The 20,510-nt window shown below is 43.3% G+C and overlaps 1 protein-coding gene across 2 annotated transcripts in view; it reads right to left on the bottom strand.

The window, feature by feature from the left end:
- Positions 1-1,104: 1,104 nt before the first annotated feature.
- tbc1d19 (TBC1 domain family, member 19) overlaps positions 1,105-20,510 on the bottom strand; it is a 32,502-nt gene continuing 13,096 nt past the window's right edge. Inside the window, exons 11-21 of one of the 2 annotated variants that reach the window (XM_080451484.1) lie at positions 19,681-19,793; positions 14,954-15,028; positions 14,271-14,333; positions 10,277-10,361; positions 8,866-8,910; positions 7,236-7,268; positions 6,991-7,100; positions 6,658-6,749; positions 5,072-5,187; positions 4,700-4,770; positions 1,105-1,377 (exon numbers count right to left, since the gene is read on the bottom strand). In XM_080451484.1, coding sequence (XP_080307610.1) covers positions 1,303-1,377; positions 4,700-4,770; positions 5,072-5,187; positions 6,658-6,749; positions 6,991-7,100; positions 7,236-7,268; positions 8,866-8,910; positions 10,277-10,361; positions 14,271-14,333; positions 14,954-15,028; positions 19,681-19,793 — 878 coding nt within the window. In that variant the 3' untranslated portion in view covers positions 1,105-1,302. Of the gene's footprint in view, positions 1,378-4,699; positions 4,771-5,071; positions 5,188-6,657; positions 6,750-6,990; positions 7,101-7,235; positions 7,269-8,865; positions 8,911-10,276; positions 10,362-14,270; positions 14,334-14,953; positions 15,029-19,680; positions 19,794-20,510 lie in introns of those variants that run through there. The other variant, XR_013934584.1, reaches the window with a different exon arrangement.

Raw genomic sequence — 20,510 nt, 5'->3', positions numbered from 1 at the left:
TTTTTTAATTATATATTTGTTGTAAAATAACAAAATACTGGGAATGAGTGACATGTTTCCTAATATTTTATTTATGTACAGTACAGCCGCATCAAAAATGCATCAGTGCAATTGTTGTAGAATATTGCGATTTGTAGCTGCTGTGGGAGCTTCCGATCTTCTCATTAATAAGCAACAGCATTATAACAAGTTGCAGTTACCAAATACATTACTCAATCTCATTAACACTTCATTAAACCGACTCAAAGATCATAGCACTGTTTTCTCACATGCTGTTAATTCAGTATAATTACTGTTTCATTCAACACGTCTGTTAATGAGCCTCTCAGCTAGTCCAAACATTGGCATACATCTTTCTTCAGCAAGGAGGTTAGCTTAGCCTTGCTCTTCTGCAGACAGTATAATATCTAATAACATGAAACAGTGTAATAACTAGTTATGGAGCATGCATTCCGAGGAGGGGGGATATGGCTTTTTACTTGACCATGTGCAATACTAATAGGCTCTATGCACAGCAGCCATATTGGAAAGAAATTGGGCCTCTTCCTTCAGGCATGCAAACAGCCCCGAGGTGAAAAAGGTGACAACATGTTGTTTTCTTTCGGGTCAGGTGTCACACAATTGCCCTATTTGGGTTCAAAAAGGTGACTGTAGCTGAAAAGTGACACTTTTGCATGTCAGTTCCTTACTTCCTTCACAGGTGTTACCAATGATTATAATGAAGGCTCTGTTCCATTTAGTGTAGCACAGTGGTTCTCAAACCTTTTAATTTCAAGGACCACCATAACTCTGAGAGCGTACAAATGGAACCAAATGGACCCTTACGGGTCCATTTGGTTCCATTTGTACACTCTCAGAGTTACACACCCGTAAGGGGCCATTTGGAACCCCCCCAAGGAACCATGAGGGTCCCTGGACCACACTTTGAGACCCACGTGTAGCAGAGTGTTTCCAGTGAGCCAACATGCACAATTTCAGCACCCTATCTCTGTTTGACCAGAATGGAACATAGCCTTCATTAGTATCATTGGTAACACCTGTGAAGGAAGTAAGAAGAGGCCGAATTTCTTTCCAATATGGCCGCTGTGCATAGAGCCTATTGATGGGGTCTGGAATGAATGTGCATACGTGCCAAATATGTGTTTTGTTGCGGTTTGTTGGTGTTCCAGACACAATAAGTCAGCAACTCCTGATGGATGATCAATGGCGTCGGCATGGCAACAGCACGGCCCGTCTGGCATCGCTTTATCGCCCAGGTGGTGCATGCGTACAAACGCACGGCACCACGCCATGCAAGGCTCCTCAGATGTCGGTGGCAAAAAGGAAGATCTGGATGAGGGGCATGACCTTCAGAGTTGAAAGGTCAGCGAGGACAGCCTGTGAAGAGGTCATCAAACGAGACGCAAATCAGACACCGTTTGGCATTAAATGCTTGCACATCCCTTATGTAGCAGCAACCTCCTGAGAACTCCCCCCACAAGAAACATAATTTCAGCATTTGAAAAACGAACCACAGTGACACCGATTGCAGGATCCTCTGCAAAACGACGACTCGCGTGTCGGAATATGCCGTTCCCCACCATGGCCTTTTGGGATTGACAAGAGATTAAATTTAGGGACCCTATCATGTTTAGAGAGCGGGTCTAATATTTCAACGCTGGGCCCGGGGCTCTAAAAATAAGGTAAGGAGCAGTGTGTTATAATAGCTTCTCCACAGGGCCAGGTGCTAAATGAGCAAGCAAATAGTTCCGGCCAGCATGTTAGACCATCGGGTCAGCTTGACGCCCTGTGCGTCACTCGCTGGATTAACCGACCCCCCCCCCCTCCCAAACCCCTCCTGCTCCACCCACTCACACAGGAGGCTAGCGGGAAGGAGGGCGATGGTGTGGAGGGAGGAGAGGGGAGAAGGGGCGAAATGAGGGTGAGTTATCATCACAGGGCTTACTTTTTTCTGTCGTTATGATGGCCACAGCATAGTATGGGAAGTGGGGAAATAGTATACAGTATATCGGTCCTGTCAGGCAGAAACCTTGTATCTCCATATTTCAACTTTTCGTAAATTAATACCCTACTACCTTGTACACGTCGCGCAAAAGTAGTGAAAATAGCAGATCTACAAGCGCACAATGTTTGTGGGTTTTATAAATATTGAATCAATGAAAGGTATAAACAAGAGCTTGTGACTAAATATTTTTTTTTTTTTTTTTTACTTACATTTTTTATCCCGCGATTTTTTTGTAACCCATTTTTTTCACCCGTGCCAATTTCCTAAGTGATCCTGGGCGCTACACCTGCCCTACACCAGCGCTACACCAGTCCCCTTCAGACTAGGGAGGCCAGGGCCGAGCTCATGCTTCCTTCAATGCATGAGAGCCAACTGACCTTCTTGTCACCTGACAGGGGGGAGTTTCCCTGGTAGGACGTAGCGCGTGGAAGGAACACGTTATTCCAACCAGTTCCCTTCCCCTCCATCAGGCACCCCGGCTGTCATGGGGGAGGCGGTATAGCGACCAGGATTACTACATGTTTTTGTGAGGGTATTAACTACCCTAGGAGACACGGGGAGAACATGCAAACTCCACACAGAGTAGGCCCTTTCTCCAACCCCACCTAGGGTATGGGCGCTGATGACGCGGAGGAGAAGACACGCCCCCAGCGCCCACAGCGTCCCCGGCGGGAATCGAACCCAGGACCTTCTAGCTGTGAGGCGACAGCGCTACCGACTGCGCCAAAGAACCGTGCCCCTCTAAATAATAACTTCAATGGCTCTTTTTTCCGTTTCCTGAAAAGTAACAGTTTTGGACGTACAAAGTTTCCACCCGACAGCGACGGTATATACACTGTATTCCAGTGATTCTCAACCTTTTTCATTTCAAGGACCCCCAGGTTGATATGCATTAGGCCACCGACCCCAATTTTCATCTCTGGGACCCCAATCTACACTGTAAAATCCTCAGTGTTAATTTAGCTCTGAGAGTGTACAAATGGACCTAAATGGACCCTTACGGTGACATTTGTTTCCATTTGTACTCTCCCAGAGTTACAGACCGGTCAGGGTCCATTTGGACCCCCTGGTGGGCCCCGGACCCGACGTTGAGAACCAGTGCTGTGTATATGTCACAGTACGTTTGGAGAACCAGTACGATTGAAGACAGAGCGCTCGTTTTTAGGCACGGGGCTCCTTCGGGGCGAGGCGGGGCTTTTCGAGACAGGGTTTATTAGCGAGGCTCGCGAGGAGGAGGAGGAGGACGGCGCTGCGAGGCGGGGGGTTATTACGCGAGGCTCGCGAGGAAGAGGAGCCTCCTCCTCCTCCTCCTCCTCGCGTAATAACCCGTCCCGTCCTCTCCTTCTCTCCTTCTCCTCCTCCGAGGAGGAGGAGAAGGAGAGCGCGGAGAGGCGGGGCTTTGATGCGCCGACGGAGACCTGTCTTTTGTTGTTCCCCCCCACATAGCAACCAGGAAGCTACGCTAGGGGAACCATAATATCTATGAGGGGAACGCTGAACACGCGTTCACACGCACGGCGCGCCGACTTAGTGGAGCTTGAGGCCGAGGAAGCGCGCCCTCGCGCCTCCAGGCGCGAGTGCCCGCGGTGACCGGCCGACGCTCCACTAGTCGACTCAGCGCCGTTTGATTTGTAAACCGATAGGGACAGAATAGTTCTTTTCATGGATCACTGTGTGTGTGTGTGTGTGTGTGTGTGTGTGTGTGTGTGTGTGTGTGTGTGTCAGGGAGAAAGTAAAACAAAAGCCAGAACACAATAAAAGTATCTAAACAGTCCTGCTTTCAATAAACCAAAAAAAGCATGAGCGCGTGCGCGTGTGTGTGTGCGCGTGTGTGTGTGTGTGTGTGTGTGTGTGTGTGTGTGTGTGTGTGTGTGTGTGTGTGTGTGACTGTGTGTGTGACTGTGTGTGTGTGTGTGTGTGTGGCCATATATGTTTGTGCACAAGCCTGGCTTGTGGCTCCCTCTAGTGCTGGGTGGGTGGTAAAAACGAGCGCGCTTTCTTCAATCGTACTGGTTCTCCAATCATACTGTAACATATACACGACATGACACGATCGCGATGCGCGGCAATGACGTACTCCCTGTAATAACAGCTCCTGGAATGACAGCGTGGGACGTGGAATATGTCCACTCACCCGAGTTTCAGTCAAATCCATCAGTCGCGCCTTTCGCCTTAGTCATGTGACACCTTTCGACCTTTTTACTGACATGACACCGCCCAGCGAGCGGCGCTTTTTATCGTCAGTGACATCAACCGTTTCGCGTGCTTCGACGTCTAAAAAGCAATATACAGACCCATGCTTGGGCTTTATATATAAAATCCCCCCGACGCGTACTATTTCAGCTATAGCAAGGGCCTTTTTGAGGAGGTGGCGGTGATTGGGAGTGTGGACTGGGTGTTGGTGGTTGGAGGGTACGGGGTGAGGAGGTGGGTGGGTGTACATAAGCAAGGGGCCGAGGATTCTAGAGTGTCCAGCCAGCGTTTCTTTTTTTTTTCCTTTTTTAAGATGCGTGCACGCATGCAGAAGACCGGGTTACAGGCACCGTCTGGTAATCAGGGGCTATTTCCAGCCCTCTGGGGCTGCGATGGCGAACAGGGAGCAGAGTAGGAGTGAAAGCGCAGTCCCTCGCATCTACATACACATGGACGCCCAGTCGCCCACGCACGCATGCACGGGCGTGAAAAGCAACTCACCTCGGCCGAGGCCAGAGACGTCACCTCCATCAGATTCTCAGCGCGGAAGGCAAACACAGCAGCTGCTAGGACTGAAGGGGGGAGGAAGAGAGAGAGAGAGAGAGATATGGATCGGGGTGAAGGAGGAGAAAGAAAAGGGCATGGCATGGGAAGGATGAGGAGGGGAGGTAAGGGAGGAACATGAGAAAGGAGGTTTTTAGACTATAGTGCAGTGATTCTCAACCTTTTTAATTTCAAGGACCCCCAGTCAAATCTCACTGCAAAATCCACCCAAAAGGGTCCATTTTACCCCTTGTTTCCCCAGACCCAACGTTGAGAAACAGTGCTATAATGCAAACATTCCAACTGAGTGCTGGTACAGTAAAAGCCTACCTGCCACTATCTCCAGTGAGTCATAGCCCAGGATACGATCCCAGAGTAGCAACAGCTGGTCGGTGGAGAGATACCCGGAAAAGGCCCGCACCATCCACTTAAAAGCTATACGCAACCTGGACACACAGTTAACAGGTTATACAAGAGCTCTTGTTTACTGATGAAAAACAAAACACACAATACGCTTCTTTGAATAATAAATACATTTCTTGCACTTGATCTGTCAATGTAGGTATGAGGCTATATATCATTTTTTTTATTGGTTTGTTTACTTTCAATAGGCCTGCATAAAAGTATGGGTACTCTCTGTCCAGTGTGGAGCATACAAGTCAAATACAGGTCCGTTTTGCTGAAACAAACAACAAACCTATTCAATAAATTAAAAATAAAACAATGTTTAGCTCTCTGGCTGTATGTGAGAGGCCTAAATGAACTGATGCCGGTTTATCAGTTCTCTAAGCCAATGAGATAATCACACGTAAAGCAGTTACTTGAGTAATCGTAACACCACAGGTGGCACTATATTCTCATTCCCAATTCAATAATTATAATAATAACAATACACTTTAAAGCTTACAATCTTTCATTCATTTAGTGGAAATGTTGATTTGTCATAATTTCAACTTGAGCGTAGGTTTCCATGAAAACACCTGACTTGATGTGTTTTCATCAATTCACCACAAGGTGGCAGTACAACCTTATGTATTTTGCAACCTCACTGCAACAACTGGTTTGAAGGATGAAATGGAGTGGGTGGAAGATTAAAACACTGTATTAACACCACATGAGCAGTAACGTATAATGTAATAATCTAATAGTATTAGTGACAGAAGAACATATTTACTTCAAGTAGTAGTCAAATAGCAGATCTACAAGCTCACAACATGTTGCAAAACTTGTAGATCTGATATTTTTGCAAGCGTTCACCTATTATTTGACATGCCCAGAATAGGGATGATAGAGGTTTGTGTAATCTCTCAAAACAGATTGAATGAATAATATTTATTTTAACCAAATGTTTTCCCAGATTGCGGTTCATATGGCTAAATTATTTAACTGATCCAAGAAAATCAGGGTCCTTGGTCAAGCCTAAACTTTACTGAGTTCTAACTTCTAACCAAGGTAAGGGTTATTATTAATCCATTCTACACACACAAGAACACAACACTCCTCCTGATGCCAGTCAATTCTCTCTGTGTGAATACTATTAACCTAGCGTACCTATTCTGGGCATATCATTATAGGTGAACAATTCTGCAAAAATAGGCGTACAATCGGCAAAAATAATAGATCTATAAGCTCACAACAAATGACCTTGTAGATCGGCTAATGTCTCCGAAGAGATTTCGTGTAGAGAGGGAAGAAAGGAGGGGACCAAATAGACCACTGAGCAACTCTAGTCAACTAAGTTTAAGTGGTTAGAAAAAAGGTATCTAAATTTTCCATCCCCGATGAAACCATGATAATATGAATGTTGCTACTTTCCCTGCAATGGTAATGTTTGCATCTATTATTTAATACACATCCCCAGTATGTTGAAAGTTGACAGACACATAATGAGATATTTGTATGAGCAGGCTACTCACGGCTGAGCATCGATCTGTCGAAGGTGGTAAAAGAGCTGGGGGAGGTGCGTCTGGAGCAGACATTCAAACTGGAGACACAGAGATACGATGCCCTGTAGAGACACAAACACACACACATTATGAACTGTGTGTGCACAAACACAAAATACAGGATACAACTGAGCCATGAAATAGCACATACATATAATTCATTCTTATAATAATTTGTGAATAGAAGATAAGCTAGACTGTGTGTGTGTGTGTGTGTGTGTGTGTGTGTGTGTGTGTGTGTGTGTGTGTGTGTGTGTGTGTGTGTGTGTGTGTGTGTGTGTGTGTGTGTGTGTGTGTGCTTACTGAATGCGAGGAGGAGATAGAGTGCAGTCTGAAGAAGTAGCGTACGTACATCTCTCTAAACACACTGTACAGCTTTGACGGCTCATTATAGAGGAAGCACAGAGGAGCCACTGGAAGACAGACAGACAGACAGACAGACAGACACACACACACAAATCATCAATCTTTTAGACACTGCGCACACATTTTGCCTTTCACATGTTTACTGTAGACGTTGATAATGTTGACGTATAAATTGTACTCACCATACATTGAAAATCCATGAAATGGAATGACACCTGTTTGAGAGACATTTTCAAGTCAGTTCACTGCATTACACAATATAAACAATTCATTCGCAGTGGCTGTTTTCACTGGTGAACGCAGCTGAAGGACAGTAACAACATTAATCATGTTTCATTTACTAGGTTTGTTTCTACGTGCCAACATGAAGTTAACTGTACATGAGGTGTCCATCCTGGCACACAGTATGCAACACACTCAAAATCAATGTTATTACTACATTATTGTCTCCGCCAGGCCAAAGGCGTGGCCAAGACTATGTATTTGCCCCTGTCCGTTCGTGTGTGTGTGTGCGTGTGTGTGTGTGTGTGTGCGTGTGTGTGTGTGTGTGTGTCTGTCCGTGTGTCTGTCCGTCTGTGTACAGCTAATCTCTGGCACCGTTTGGCCTGATCGGGACGTGAAACTGTGCACACACACTCCCTGAAAGCCAGAGCAGAACCTCTGCCCCAAATCTTTCACCTCGGCCTGTTATAGCGACACCAGGAGGCTGATTTTTGCAAAACATTTTTTTTATATTACTCCTACAGATTTTGTCCAAACATCATGCAAGATTGGCTTCCAAAGTTTGCAGGAGTGGCTCGTTTTGAACGAAATGCCTCAAATCATGAACGCAGGATTGCCGTGAAACTTTGCACACACATTCCCAGTTGGCAGAGGAAGAAATACCACCCTTTTCACATTGGCTTATTATAGTGCCACCAGGAGGCCGATTTATGCAAAACATTTTTTTTAATGTTAATCCTACTGATTTTGTCCAAACATCTACTACTACTCATACAGATTTTCAACACTCCCGCAAATCAACATATCGTGTGCAATACATTCATACAATGACGTCCATCTGGCCTGGCACACTTTTCTAATCTTCATCTGTGTTTACCTAAACATGTCTGCTCTGAAAAGTGTCTATTGTATGCTCTGCAGTTAAGTAGCTGGAACCTGTCCTAAAATGATTGATTGGAGAACTAAAGTGCATGGGTATCATGGATAAACTGATATTTTTGTTGTTTTTGCAACAGGCTAAGCACGACAGGCAAGGTTTTGACATCAGTTATTTTTATTTCTGAGCGACCATATGCTGCTTGCCATGCATTAGGTGTATATCATAGTAGATGGCCACAAATAAACAAATAACCAAAACAACCTAAAAAAAAAGGCAGATACATAACCTATCATGACAATGTGTCTCTCCTCCTCGAATGTTTGTGGGAATGACTGATTAATCCTGTGTGCATCAATTACCTACTGTAAATGCACAACAGGTGTGTAGTCACAACTAGCTCCAAGTCCAATTAGTAGTTTGACCCAGGCCAGGTGCGACTGTTTAAATCAGCCACCCCCCCCATCCCACAAACACATTTACCTGCTGTTTAATCGGGACATTTTGATGTAATTCCTTTCCATTGAATGGGGTGATTCATAGTACATCGGCTGGCTGTTTCCTGGACCCATTTTCCCACAAAATAGCCTAGCTAACATTTCTCAGATATGTCTTAAAATCTCTAGAGTGATATGCTTGGTAATTCATGCTGGCAACTGCTCCTGAGCCCCCAGAGTACACTGAACGATGTGAAAGTGAAGATGCAGTCTCACCGTTAGGAGGATACACCACAGCACACTCTTCATCGCCCACTTTTCCTAAAGACACACACACACACACACACACACACACACACACACACACACACAGTTGTTATTGCTATTGTATTCTCAGCATCCTGATATACATTACATAAAGACTGAGCGATACATCTGGGCGATATTTGCATTTCGCATTGTCCTGGTAAACCATCCCGGTCGCGTAAATTCACGTGATCATGTGTCTTCTGCATACCGGCCTGGTCCCCAAGCGCTGGGTGGGTGTTTTGCAGACACCAAAAAGTGGAAGTGTCAATCAGCGTCTGCGCTCAGGTCCCTGTGATTGACAGATGCTGATAAGCTCTTCCACCTTTTGGTTTCTGCAAAACGCCCACCCAGCGCTTGGGGCCAGACCAAGTTGGTGAGCAAAGGTAGTGACAAGCTGATCTACAAGGTCACAACGCATCACATTGCGATGCATTTTGAGTTTGTAGATCAGCTTTTTTTTTTTTTACTTTGAATTTTTTTTGTCCCTAATGACATGGCCAGGTTGAAAGTAGTTAAGTCTGTTTGTTAATTTTATACATATTAATTCTTTTTTTTAATGTATTTATTGCTTTTGACAAGTACATATTTACGTATACATATTTATTCTAATGAAAAGTATTAAGACGAGCTTGTGACTAAATAATAACTACACTGGATCCATTGGAACACAGGTTCTTTTTTTCCCCATTCCCTGAAAAGAAACAGTTCTGGACATACCGTACAACGATTCCACCCCACAGCAATGATGTGTGTGTTTAGGGATGGTACGATAATCATCATTATCGTTTATGGTGATAACAACCACTCACAATAATCGTACCGCAGAGATTTTAATTTATCGTTTAATTGCCCTCCGTCATACACTAGGATTAATTAGTTTTGTTGAGCTGCAAATTCAGTACCATTAAACCGCCTATACTTGATAATACGGACCTGTGAGGAGCACATTTAGTACGCTCTAATTTCACAATAAACAAATCGATTTGCCTTTTTTTTTTTTTTTTTGGCGAACGTTCCTCTCAGAATAGGGAAGCTGGGGGTTCAAGTGGTTAACAAAAGTGTCATTTTAAGGCCTGGACAGCTGGCGTAGCAGTCCAGGCACCTAGGCTCAATGTAGCCTGACAGTGCCTTGCGGGTTCGAGTCCCAAGCCCGACGGCCTTTGTTGCATGTTACTCCACATCTCTCTCCCCATTTCCTATCAATCTAGCATCCTATCAATAATGGCATAAAAGCCCAAAAATAAATCTTTAAAAGAAGAAGTAGTGTCATTTTAAGTTTTAAGCAGATTATTTTTAACACAATAATCGTGACATGTAATTTTCATATCGTCCCATCCCATCTCTATGTGTGCTGCTCGTGAAGGACAGAAAGTCTCACCCTGGATGTAGGACTTGGGAGGAGTGGCGCTGTTGTAACTGAAGTGTTCCAAGACAGCGGTGTCTCTGGAGAAACACAGCAGCACCTGGACATACACACATTTACATGTTACACCCACGTACAGTATAAAGTACGTACACACACACACACACACACACACACACACACACACACACACACACACACACACACACACACACACACACACACACACACACACACACACACACACACACACACACACACACACACACACACACACACACACACACACACACACACACACACACACACACACACACACACACACACACACACACACACACACACACACCGTTCTTAAGTTACCTAGGGCTTCTATTAAAACGCTTTTATTTGGTCACTGGCGAAATGATGTGCTTGAGTCGCTTCCATTACTTTCAGTCTATTAAACCAGGCCAGCTGGAGCCAACATTCCAGGATGTTCTGAGACAGACAAGTGAACCGTAACAGGCTCTGAAGTGGCCATTCGCTTCACGAAATTTGAGTGGAGGTTTTTCCATTACAATCCCATCTCTGTGTCTTTTGGGGGAATGAATTTCAATTCCCCTGGCCACTTGAGCTGTATTGCATTCAGCAAATTAGCCTTGAGATGAACCGACCTCACGGACGAGACGGAAAACAATGACTATGGGGGTGTCTGCAGAGTCCATAGGTTCTGCTCTTTGATCAACCTGTGGGACTGGATACTAGACAATGTTCATTTTAGAAAGAGGCCAAAATGCAAATAATTAATTAAATGAATTAATTATAAATTAATTGAATCATTATTTATGAATTATTAAACTTTTTTTGTTTTAATGCAAATGTTTTTACTCTGTAGCACTTGAGATTTGTTTCAAATGTGAAGTACTCCAAATCAGGCACTTTGTGAAAAGTCAGAACCCTCAGTTCCCGAGCCGGCCACCTGATTCTGTGATAGATTCATTTGTATCCCTTAGAGCTGGTGAAAGGAAGCTTACTTCAATTATATACGATACTATTTTTACAGTTAATTCGACCCACTTAGATTCCCTGAGAGCGACCTGGGACCAGGACCTTGGTATTACCATGTCAGATGATCAGTGGGACCATGCTCGAGACCTGGTACATACCTCGTCTATTTGTGCAAGGCACAAACTATTGCAGTGCAAGATATTACATAGAGTCCACTACACCAATGCAAAGCTGGCCAGAATATACCCTGACAGGTCCGATGCTTGTAATAGGTGTAAAGTTTAACAATCGCCAGCAGATTACATGCACATGTTTTGGTCCTGCCCTAAATTAACAGCATTTTGGTCAGAGGTGTTTAACTCCCTTGGGGTGGTGTTGGGTGAACCAATTGACCCGGATCCCCTCACTGCCCTTTTTGGAATCCCTGTAATGCTTAATGCGCGCATCTCCGCACGCCGAGTTGTTGCTTTCACAACTCGCTAGGAGGCTTATTCTCCTTAAATGGATACACCCCTCCCCTCCTACGCATAACAAATGGATCCATGAAATGCTATATTGTCTCAAACTTGAGACAATATAGCCTTAACGGCTCTTTGAAGATGTTTGGCAAAATTTGGCAACCTTTTCTGGACCACATTGACACCCTTACTATGGTGGAAGAACTCACAAATTAGTGTCTCTCTTGACGGCGAGACTAAATTGGTTCCCCCTCAAATGACTTCTTGAATATGTTCCACTAAATTTTATAACCTTTCTGGACCTCATTGACATCCCTACCATGAAAAATAACTAAATAAATTAGTGTTCTGTGCAGAGAAAACCCCCCCCCCCCCTTCTCTCCCCCTCCTGTTCCCTGGTATGAATGAGTGTCTTGTCTGTTGTTTGTCCTGTCTGTTTATTTTATTATTATTTTGTATGTCTCACATTTAAAATGTACATTGATTACTGTATCTATTTTACTGTTTGTTCTGTTGTGCCGTGTCTTGTTTAATTGTTGTTGTTTTTTTTTGTTGTTTTTTTTGTCAAGAAAAATCAGACCTCTTTGTTTTCATTTATTGACATGATGCCCTTGTTTTTACTGTCTGAAAAAAACAATAAAGGGATTTGTAAAAAAAAAAAAAGTGAAGTACATTGTATTATTATTATTATTATTATTATTATTAAAAATACATGGCCTCACTACTCAGATCTACGACGTGGCACGTTGTGATACTTTGTGAGCTTGCAGATCTGCCATTTTCGCTGAATGTTCACCTATTTTGACCAAATGTTTGCTTATATTACATACCCAAGTACAGTGCATAGCATACCTACAATAGGGATGTTAGGGTTCATGTAATTTCAATTTCTCATTACAATTTCCTTCACTTACACCAATGGTTCTCAACCTGGGGGGGATCCTCACATGATTTTGGGGGGGCCCGCACATGAGAGTGAAGAGACAATTTAAGGACTTTTAATACCTTTTTAAAACCTAAAAAATACCAACTTGTCAAATAATATAAAAAGAGGCAAAATGTAGGCGAAAATAGACGATCTACAAGCTTGAAGATCTGCTATTTTCATAATATTTATCTGTGGAACCGAGTCAAACAAAATGTAATTCCTCAACTCCAACAATTCCAAGTGCTTGTCAGGGTGGGGGGTTCCCAGTTCAAATATGATAATTTTGGGGGGTCCCCAGTTCAAATATGAATATTTTGTGGCTGGGGTCGCTGCCTGAAAAGGTTGAGAACCACTGCCCTACAAAAATTATACTTTTTCATTTTTTGCCCACCACTCCCACAAGATTATACCCCCAATTTTCTGAATAGTTTCACAGACTAGTGTGCTCGCTATCAGCCAATATTGACAGAGATGTGACGCTTTTGAGCCACGCCTGTGTAATCACGATAAGCCCCCGGGAGGGGTGACTGCATTATGCGTCATCCTCATCCCACAGTGCTGGCTTGGTTCACTTATCTACCAGTCCAACAGGTGAGAAGGCAAACAAAGCTGTGGCTACTGGAGCGGCTAATAATAACAAAAGCTCAGACTGGAGACTTTTTATGTGCAGTGTTGCCATGTCTGCTTATTATAAGCGACTTTGGGCTTGTTTTTCTGTGAAGTTGCTTGTAAATATTGGTAGTTGCGAGATGAGTTTTTTTTTTTAAATAGCAGATCTACAAGCATATGCGACGCATTGTGTGCTTGTAGATCAGCTATTTTCGAATGGCCAATGAGTGTAGGTGTAAAGTTCTCATGTGGCCTATTAGTCGCTTCTTTTGGGCTTGTTTTCATAGATCTGGTTGCTTATTTCTCTCTCAAAATCTGGCAACGCTGTTTATGTGCGATTTTCTCTGAAGTTAAGAAGCAGAAAATACAACAACAGATGAAGCAGGCTGCTGCTATCAATCGCTGAGATTAGATGGTATTGCAATGAGTTTAATCCTTTGGGACATTCAAAGACGAAGTATGAAGGCAATAAACGTTTAGTTTTGTTCTGTCATCTAGTGGTATGAAAGGACGAGGATGCAACATGGATGCGTCTTGAGAGGTAAAAATAGATAGTGTAGGCCTGAATACACCGTGGGTGCCCAATGCACGGCACATGCACGCACACTGCACCTTCCTTGGTGTATCCTTAGTGGATAATCATCACTGTCGAGCAGAAACCATGTACTGTATGTCCAAAACGTTACTTTTCAGGAAATGGAAAAAAGAATGTGTGTTCCAATGGATCCAACATAGTTATTATTTAGTCACAATGTATAAAACCCAATTTCTTTCTAAAAAATGGCAGAGGTTGTACCGTATATAGGCTACTTTCGCAACTTTTGTGTGACACTCTTGAACGACAAAGTGAGCATTATTTTACCAAAAAATTAAAATACATAAAAAAGGTGAAATATGGAGATACTAGGTTTCTGCCCGACAAGGATATGTGAAATAAATCTATTTGACCTTCCCTGTAGACAGTTTGTGAAAAGGACAGAAAAGGATGAGGTTGAAATGAGTGATGAAGTTAGAAGAAGCTCACCTGATAGAGATAGTCTTCAAAGACAAAGTAGTAGTCGTCATTACTGGCCGTGAGCTTCACGTCCTGGAGGATGGGACAAGCATCGGAAATAGCTGATCTACAAGCTCACACGCTGCAATGCGTCGTGAGCTTGTAGATTGGTCATTTTCAGTGAAGAGATTTGGTGTAGAGGGGAAAAAAGGAGGGGGCCCAAGGATAGAACCCTGGGGGTCCGGTCAATGAAAGTATACCCTATTGGGTTTTAGAGGTTAATGTAGTTAACCCATTAAGACTGGGAAAGCATCTGTCATTTTATTTATTATCTTATGGCTATGAGTTTGTAGATCTGCTATGTTTTAAATCATGAGAATTTGTGCAAATCTTTGAATATATAACATTATCTTGTAACTCAAATCTTTGCTTCTGGGGGGTCCCTGGGACTAAGATGAGATGGGGGTCCGCCGCCAAATCCATATCATTTTGGGTGGTCCTTGACATGGAAAAGTTTGAGAACCACTGATATTATAGCAACATAGGTGTTTCAGAAAACTGTTTAGGATTTAGAAGACAGTTCAGGCCTCAGGTCTAAATGGCTTAACTGGGAAATACAAATGTAACTCGTGTCAGCAAAATGGAAGAGCAGTCAAATCACCAGTTTCATTTTTATAAACTGGTGATTATAAACAAAATGAGGTGGAGCGTACCTTGTAGATGAGGTTGTCCACCAGCAGGTCGTGTTGTATGACCCCGGCCTTCAGCTGCTCGTAGTGCATCACATCCTGAACAGACACACATCAGCAGTTGTCATCATCATCATCATCATCATTAACCGACATCTTTAACCACTTGAACCCCAGCATCCATATTCTGGGGGGAATATTATCCAAAATAGCCAACCTACAAGCTCACGTGAGCTTGTATTTTTGGCAAAGAGATATGGTGTACATGGGCGAAAAAACAGTCCATGTACAGACAGGGCTGTATTAGCCATTGGGCCGCCGGGGTCGTGGCCCAGGGGCCCTTGGCTCTCAGGGGACCTTCGGGGGAACTGGGCCGCACGGCCATCGACAATTTACTAAAAATGAAATGTATAGGTTTATAACATATCAAATGTGTGGGCCCCTCCTCTGTATTTACAGCAGTGATTCAAGGGCTCCTGGGCTCCAAGGGCTCCTGGGGCCCTTCCATATATGATGGAATATGATTAAGGATTTCATATCATACACACCATACCTGTAACTTTCACTAGCCCCCCCCCCCCCCCCCCAAAAAAAAGACGTTTTTGCGTGCGGGGATTAATCCGTCCCTGTGTACAGAGCCAACTCAGGTCCAGTAGACTAAGTCTAGACAGTTTAAGTGGTTCATTATGCTGACACAAGAGATGAGGGTGAAAATCTATATGTTTTGTCCATGTAATAATTTCCTAGAAATGAGACTATTATACCAATAAATAAATCAGTTCAATTGTTGACTCTGAGGTTAGCATTTTGAGCTGACCGTCTGTAAGATCTGTAGGATATGTCCCGAAAATCCCTAGCGTGCAGAAAGAACAGTTTGCCCCACTTATTATTTAAAAAATCCATAAACCACCTCACGAACGTTGTTAAATTTAAGTTTTATGCATTCGCTGACTGTGACGATAGCAGGAGACGACTCTCATGTTTCCGGCAGCGTGGTTAAGCTCAAAGCTGTCATAAAATAAGCAGAAAACAGGCAATGTTGGTGGAAAAGGGGGAAATAAAAATGTCTTTGGTGACAGATGTTAAGGACCCTGGATATAAATGAACGGCGGAAGGAGAGGAGAACCAACGGTACTGTAGACCTTCAAGAGTTCAAGACCCGACATGAGGGTCTCGCAGCACAATCCAGCAACCTGTACACCATCAAAGGGAGATATTTAAAAAACACCTTGCTGAAGTGGTTTATCTGTATCTAACAGGGGATATGAGGTTACTGGAAGTGAAGTTCACTGTGGGCACAAAATGTTCATTTAAAAAGGTGCTGTAACTGATATATTTTGGTTAAAATATTAAAGCTCTATATTCTAATTGCTAATAGACTATAGAATGTTTGTTCAGTAACATGGGCCCCCCCCTCTTTCTAGCTCTCAGAATATAGGTTTTCAGGTGGGTCACCAATTTCATCCAATCAGGAGAGAGAACACATTTACCAGCTTAAATGTTATGGTGTTCCAGTTCCATTTTGTGTGCCTGTGTTTTTGTTTCATCACTTCCAATTTCATTTGTTTATCCTGTATGACTTCTCTTTCCTCCTGACTGGATGAAAATGGTATCCTGACCTGAAAATATATTTTCTGTTTACTAAAGAGCAGGAGTGACAGGGATATCCCTGTTTCTGAACAAACTCTCAATGATTAATGTGGTACATTTTAGCAATGAATAAATCACTTACATGACGTTAACCACTTGAACCAGAGAGTCCCTGTTCAACATTTGGCAGATCTACAAGCTCACAGTGTGTCGCAACACATGACACGTTCTGAGTTTGTTGACCGGCTATATTTGGCAAAGAGAAGTTGGTGTAGAGGGAAAAAAGGAGGGGCTCAAGTCCCCTGGAGGACCCCAGCAAACAAAGTATATACGGTTTAAGTGCAAAACAAGCATGGGAACATGGCCAAAACCAGATTGGACCGGAGGGAATTAATTTTTGAATGAAGTGTTCTGTTCAGATTAATACAAAGCAATGTTTTCTAACAGAAATGTAGTTTTTAAAAGACATTTGTCTGACCACGGATCAGATGATTTGAGGTAATTGTATCATTAGCATAACTGATCTGGGGAGCCAGTCAAGCCACCGCACCAAAGTATGTGGAACTGGTCCACAAAGACAATATTATTGAGGTGGATTTCATAGTGAAAGAATTGCAGCATCAGTGGAGATCAAGTAGATGTGAAAGTGCATTGTATTACATTTGAATGTGCAAAATGTGCTATAAAAACTGAGCTTGATGTTGAACAGATTCAGGTATTTAATGTGCAAAATGTGCTATAAAAACTAAAGTTTGATGATGAACAGATTCAGGTATTTAACAAGCCACCAGTTTATGCAATAACTTTAAACTACATCAGTCTGCACACAAACAGAAAGTGCTGACGCTTGCCGACTTTCTGTTCAATGTGTTGGTGTTGGTCTGGGATTCTGCAAACACTCTCCAGACCTCAGCCAAGTCCCTGTTGCTCTCCCTCAGAGATCCATCTCCCCACGGCATGCATTGTTTTATCCGTGGTGGACGGTAACTAAGTACATTTACTTGAGTTCTGTACTTAAGACCTGAGGAATTTAAACAACTGCCTTCTGAATCAGTAGTTCTCAAACTTTTTCGTAATTCAAAATTATCGAAACACTTCAAACACTGCTATTTTTGAATAGCCAAAGCTAAGTAAGTAAGTAAAGCTAAAATCTAAAATGACACAGATGCTTTCCCTGTTTATGTAAATTGTGTTGAGTATCTGTACTTAACTTGAGTATTTGTATTGTTGGATACTTATTAGTAATAAGTATCCAACAATACAAATACTCAAGTTAAGTACAGATTACTTTCACTCCACTACAATTCAAAGACAAATATTGTACTTTTGACTCCACTACATTTCTAGGGAGGGAAAAGTACATTATGAATTTACCACTTAAGCCCCATTTCAAATGTAGGGAAAATAGCAGATTGTTTTTGATTATTGATTTGTAAAATAAATCTGGAAAATCTTTGAATTTCTATAGAAAATATCAATACAGCAATGTGTTGATATCAAAATCAAAATGTATTTTGAAATTTGTACTTTTGAATTCTTAAGTCTGGAGCTCTCTGCTGGAGCTGTTGCCCCAGCGACCCGACCCTGGATAAGCGGATGCAGATGGATGGAAGTATTTTTAAAAGTATTTATTTTAAAGCAAGTACTCCAGCACTTCAACTCAAGTACAAATATGGCAGAGTAATGGGATTGAGTACTTTCGTCCACCACTGTGTTTTTATCAGGACAGCTGGGATATTAGGGGAGTGTGGGTGGGGGTGTTCTCAACATTTATTATACAGAGCATTGCCACACAGGGAGCAACCCATTCTGTTTGAGCTAACTGATGCTAAATCACCAGCATTTGATTACGTTGGCATTGGAGCAGCCAGGACACGGCGCAGCAGTGTGGTGTAAACAGTAGGGCCCGCTGGGATATGTCTGCCTGTGGGACCTGTCGCTCTGATCTGTGGTCAGTTGTTCCAGCTCAGAAACATGCATGGGGATCTGCTTGTTTCCTTTGCACACGGAAGCTCAATGCAAGTGCAATCCAAAAACAATATTGGATGCAAGTTCACTGCTTGAATGACAGTCAAAAAATATGACCACTGATAGAATGAATCTTTTTAGTGCAAAGGTGGGAACATCTATTGACTCACGAAACCTGTGGGTGTGTGTCTGTCTGTCTGTCTGTCTGTCCCGGACATAACTTACGGAACGGCCTCAAACGTGTCGCGTGTCCCATGTGACCCGGGGGTGTGCAGTGCCCAGTGTTAACTCATTCAGTGCCACTGGCCAAAATTCATTGTAAAAAAAAACCATTCAGTGCCACAGCAAAATTCATTGTAAAAAAACAGTGCTTAGGAGCCGAGATACAGCCTTTTTCAGTAAGAAGTTAAACAAGAAGTGAATGGAGCAGAACATTTTCAAATCATCATATCTTGGGTTCTGAACATTTTTTCCAACGTTTTAGACGTCCTGTGGCACAGGGCTTATTACAACGGACGTTTTAGACGTCCAGTGGCACTGAATGAGTTGTTAATTCGATCGGATTCGGACCAACAGTTCGAATCTCTACAAGCTCAGGCAAGCTTGTGAGCTTGTCAGGCTATTTTTGGCAAAGAGATTTGGTGCAGAGGGAAAAAAGTATAGACCCCTGGGTGGGCCCGATCAATAAATATACTGTAAGGTTTAAAGTCGGTGGTTAAAGTCGAACTGAAATAAAAAGTTTAATTCTTAGTGCACATCCTCTGTCATATTGTTCACTTCTAAATACTGTATATCTGGAAACAGAAAGATAGGCTCCTGACCTATGGGCTACGTGGCTCGTGAACCGCTGGTTCACAAGGCTACTTACTTACTTACAAAGAAACCCCCATTGGATACTAATTAAGGCAACAGCTCTCTGAATGCTAAAGCGTATGTATTAAAAGCGAGCTCACATACCAACACAGCCTGTTGTGTTGCATCATTAAGCATCTCTATTGACTTGAACGCACAGCAGGCCCTTAACAGCCTAATCACGAGGAAATGGGATCAGTTGAAAAGTTCACCTTGTACACAAGATGAAGGCTGGGAATAGCTTCATCCGTGCACGCCTGGCCAATTTGTAACAATCACTGACAGCGGACAAACACAGCGAGAGACCAACTTGTGTGCATGCGCGCCCGCATGTACTGTACCTGGGGCTGGTTAGTGGAGTTGAGGATGAGGGCCCACAGATCTGCCCGGAGCCCCGTGGGACAGCCCTGCCTGCTGTACTGCTGTGCCGCAGCACAGTCCAACGCAGACAACACTGGTAAGGGAGGGAGACAGAAACAGTTACCAACGGCAAAGGCAACAACATCCATCACAATACTACACTGTGAAAACAGTTAAAGTCTATAACACTTTTAGCAGGATGTATTAAAGCGAGAACAGTTTGTGATTCACTGCCTTGCCCCGAGGACATGCTTTATGCACAGAAATGGTTCTGGCAATGCCTGCAAACAAAAGTCATCACACATAAGCCCCCAAAGCCACTCACAGTTTTGAACACAGACACTACTACATCAATCTGAACTCCAGTCTCCTTCCACCAACCATGACAGTACCCAAACATGCACGGTCCTTGACTTGAGGTGTTCGTCAGCCATAACACGAAACACCCTTCACTTCTTTATTGAATTTATTTCTGGAGCATTTTTCTCTTGGTCTCCACTCGACGCTCAGACGACCGTACGTATACGCCTTGGCAAACACACGCCAGCCAAGGAGCGGGACCCAAGCTAGCACAGGCAATTAAGCGCGTGTGTATATATGAAATGGTGGCTGTGTGCTTAAGAGTCCCGCAGATCGAAAGGCTGATTGGGGTTTAGAAGAGGTCAGTGTTTATGTTGGATTCATGGCACGGTGAGGAGTGTGGAGTTAAAGTGCGCCTCTCGGCCTGTTAGGATAGACGGCGGGGGACGACGCCACTTGAGAGGGCAAAGGAGACAATTCATTATGGCAGGAGATGACATCAGGGGTATGT

Source organism: Gymnoscopelus braueri (assembly GCF_963280865.1).
Source record: "Gymnoscopelus braueri genome assembly, chromosome: 15".
In the NCBI taxonomy this organism is placed as follows: Eukaryota; Metazoa; Chordata; class Actinopteri; order Myctophiformes; family Myctophidae; genus Gymnoscopelus; species Gymnoscopelus braueri.
Note: the sequence above shows the minus strand (reverse complement) of the source record. Positions and strands in the feature narration are given on the sequence as shown.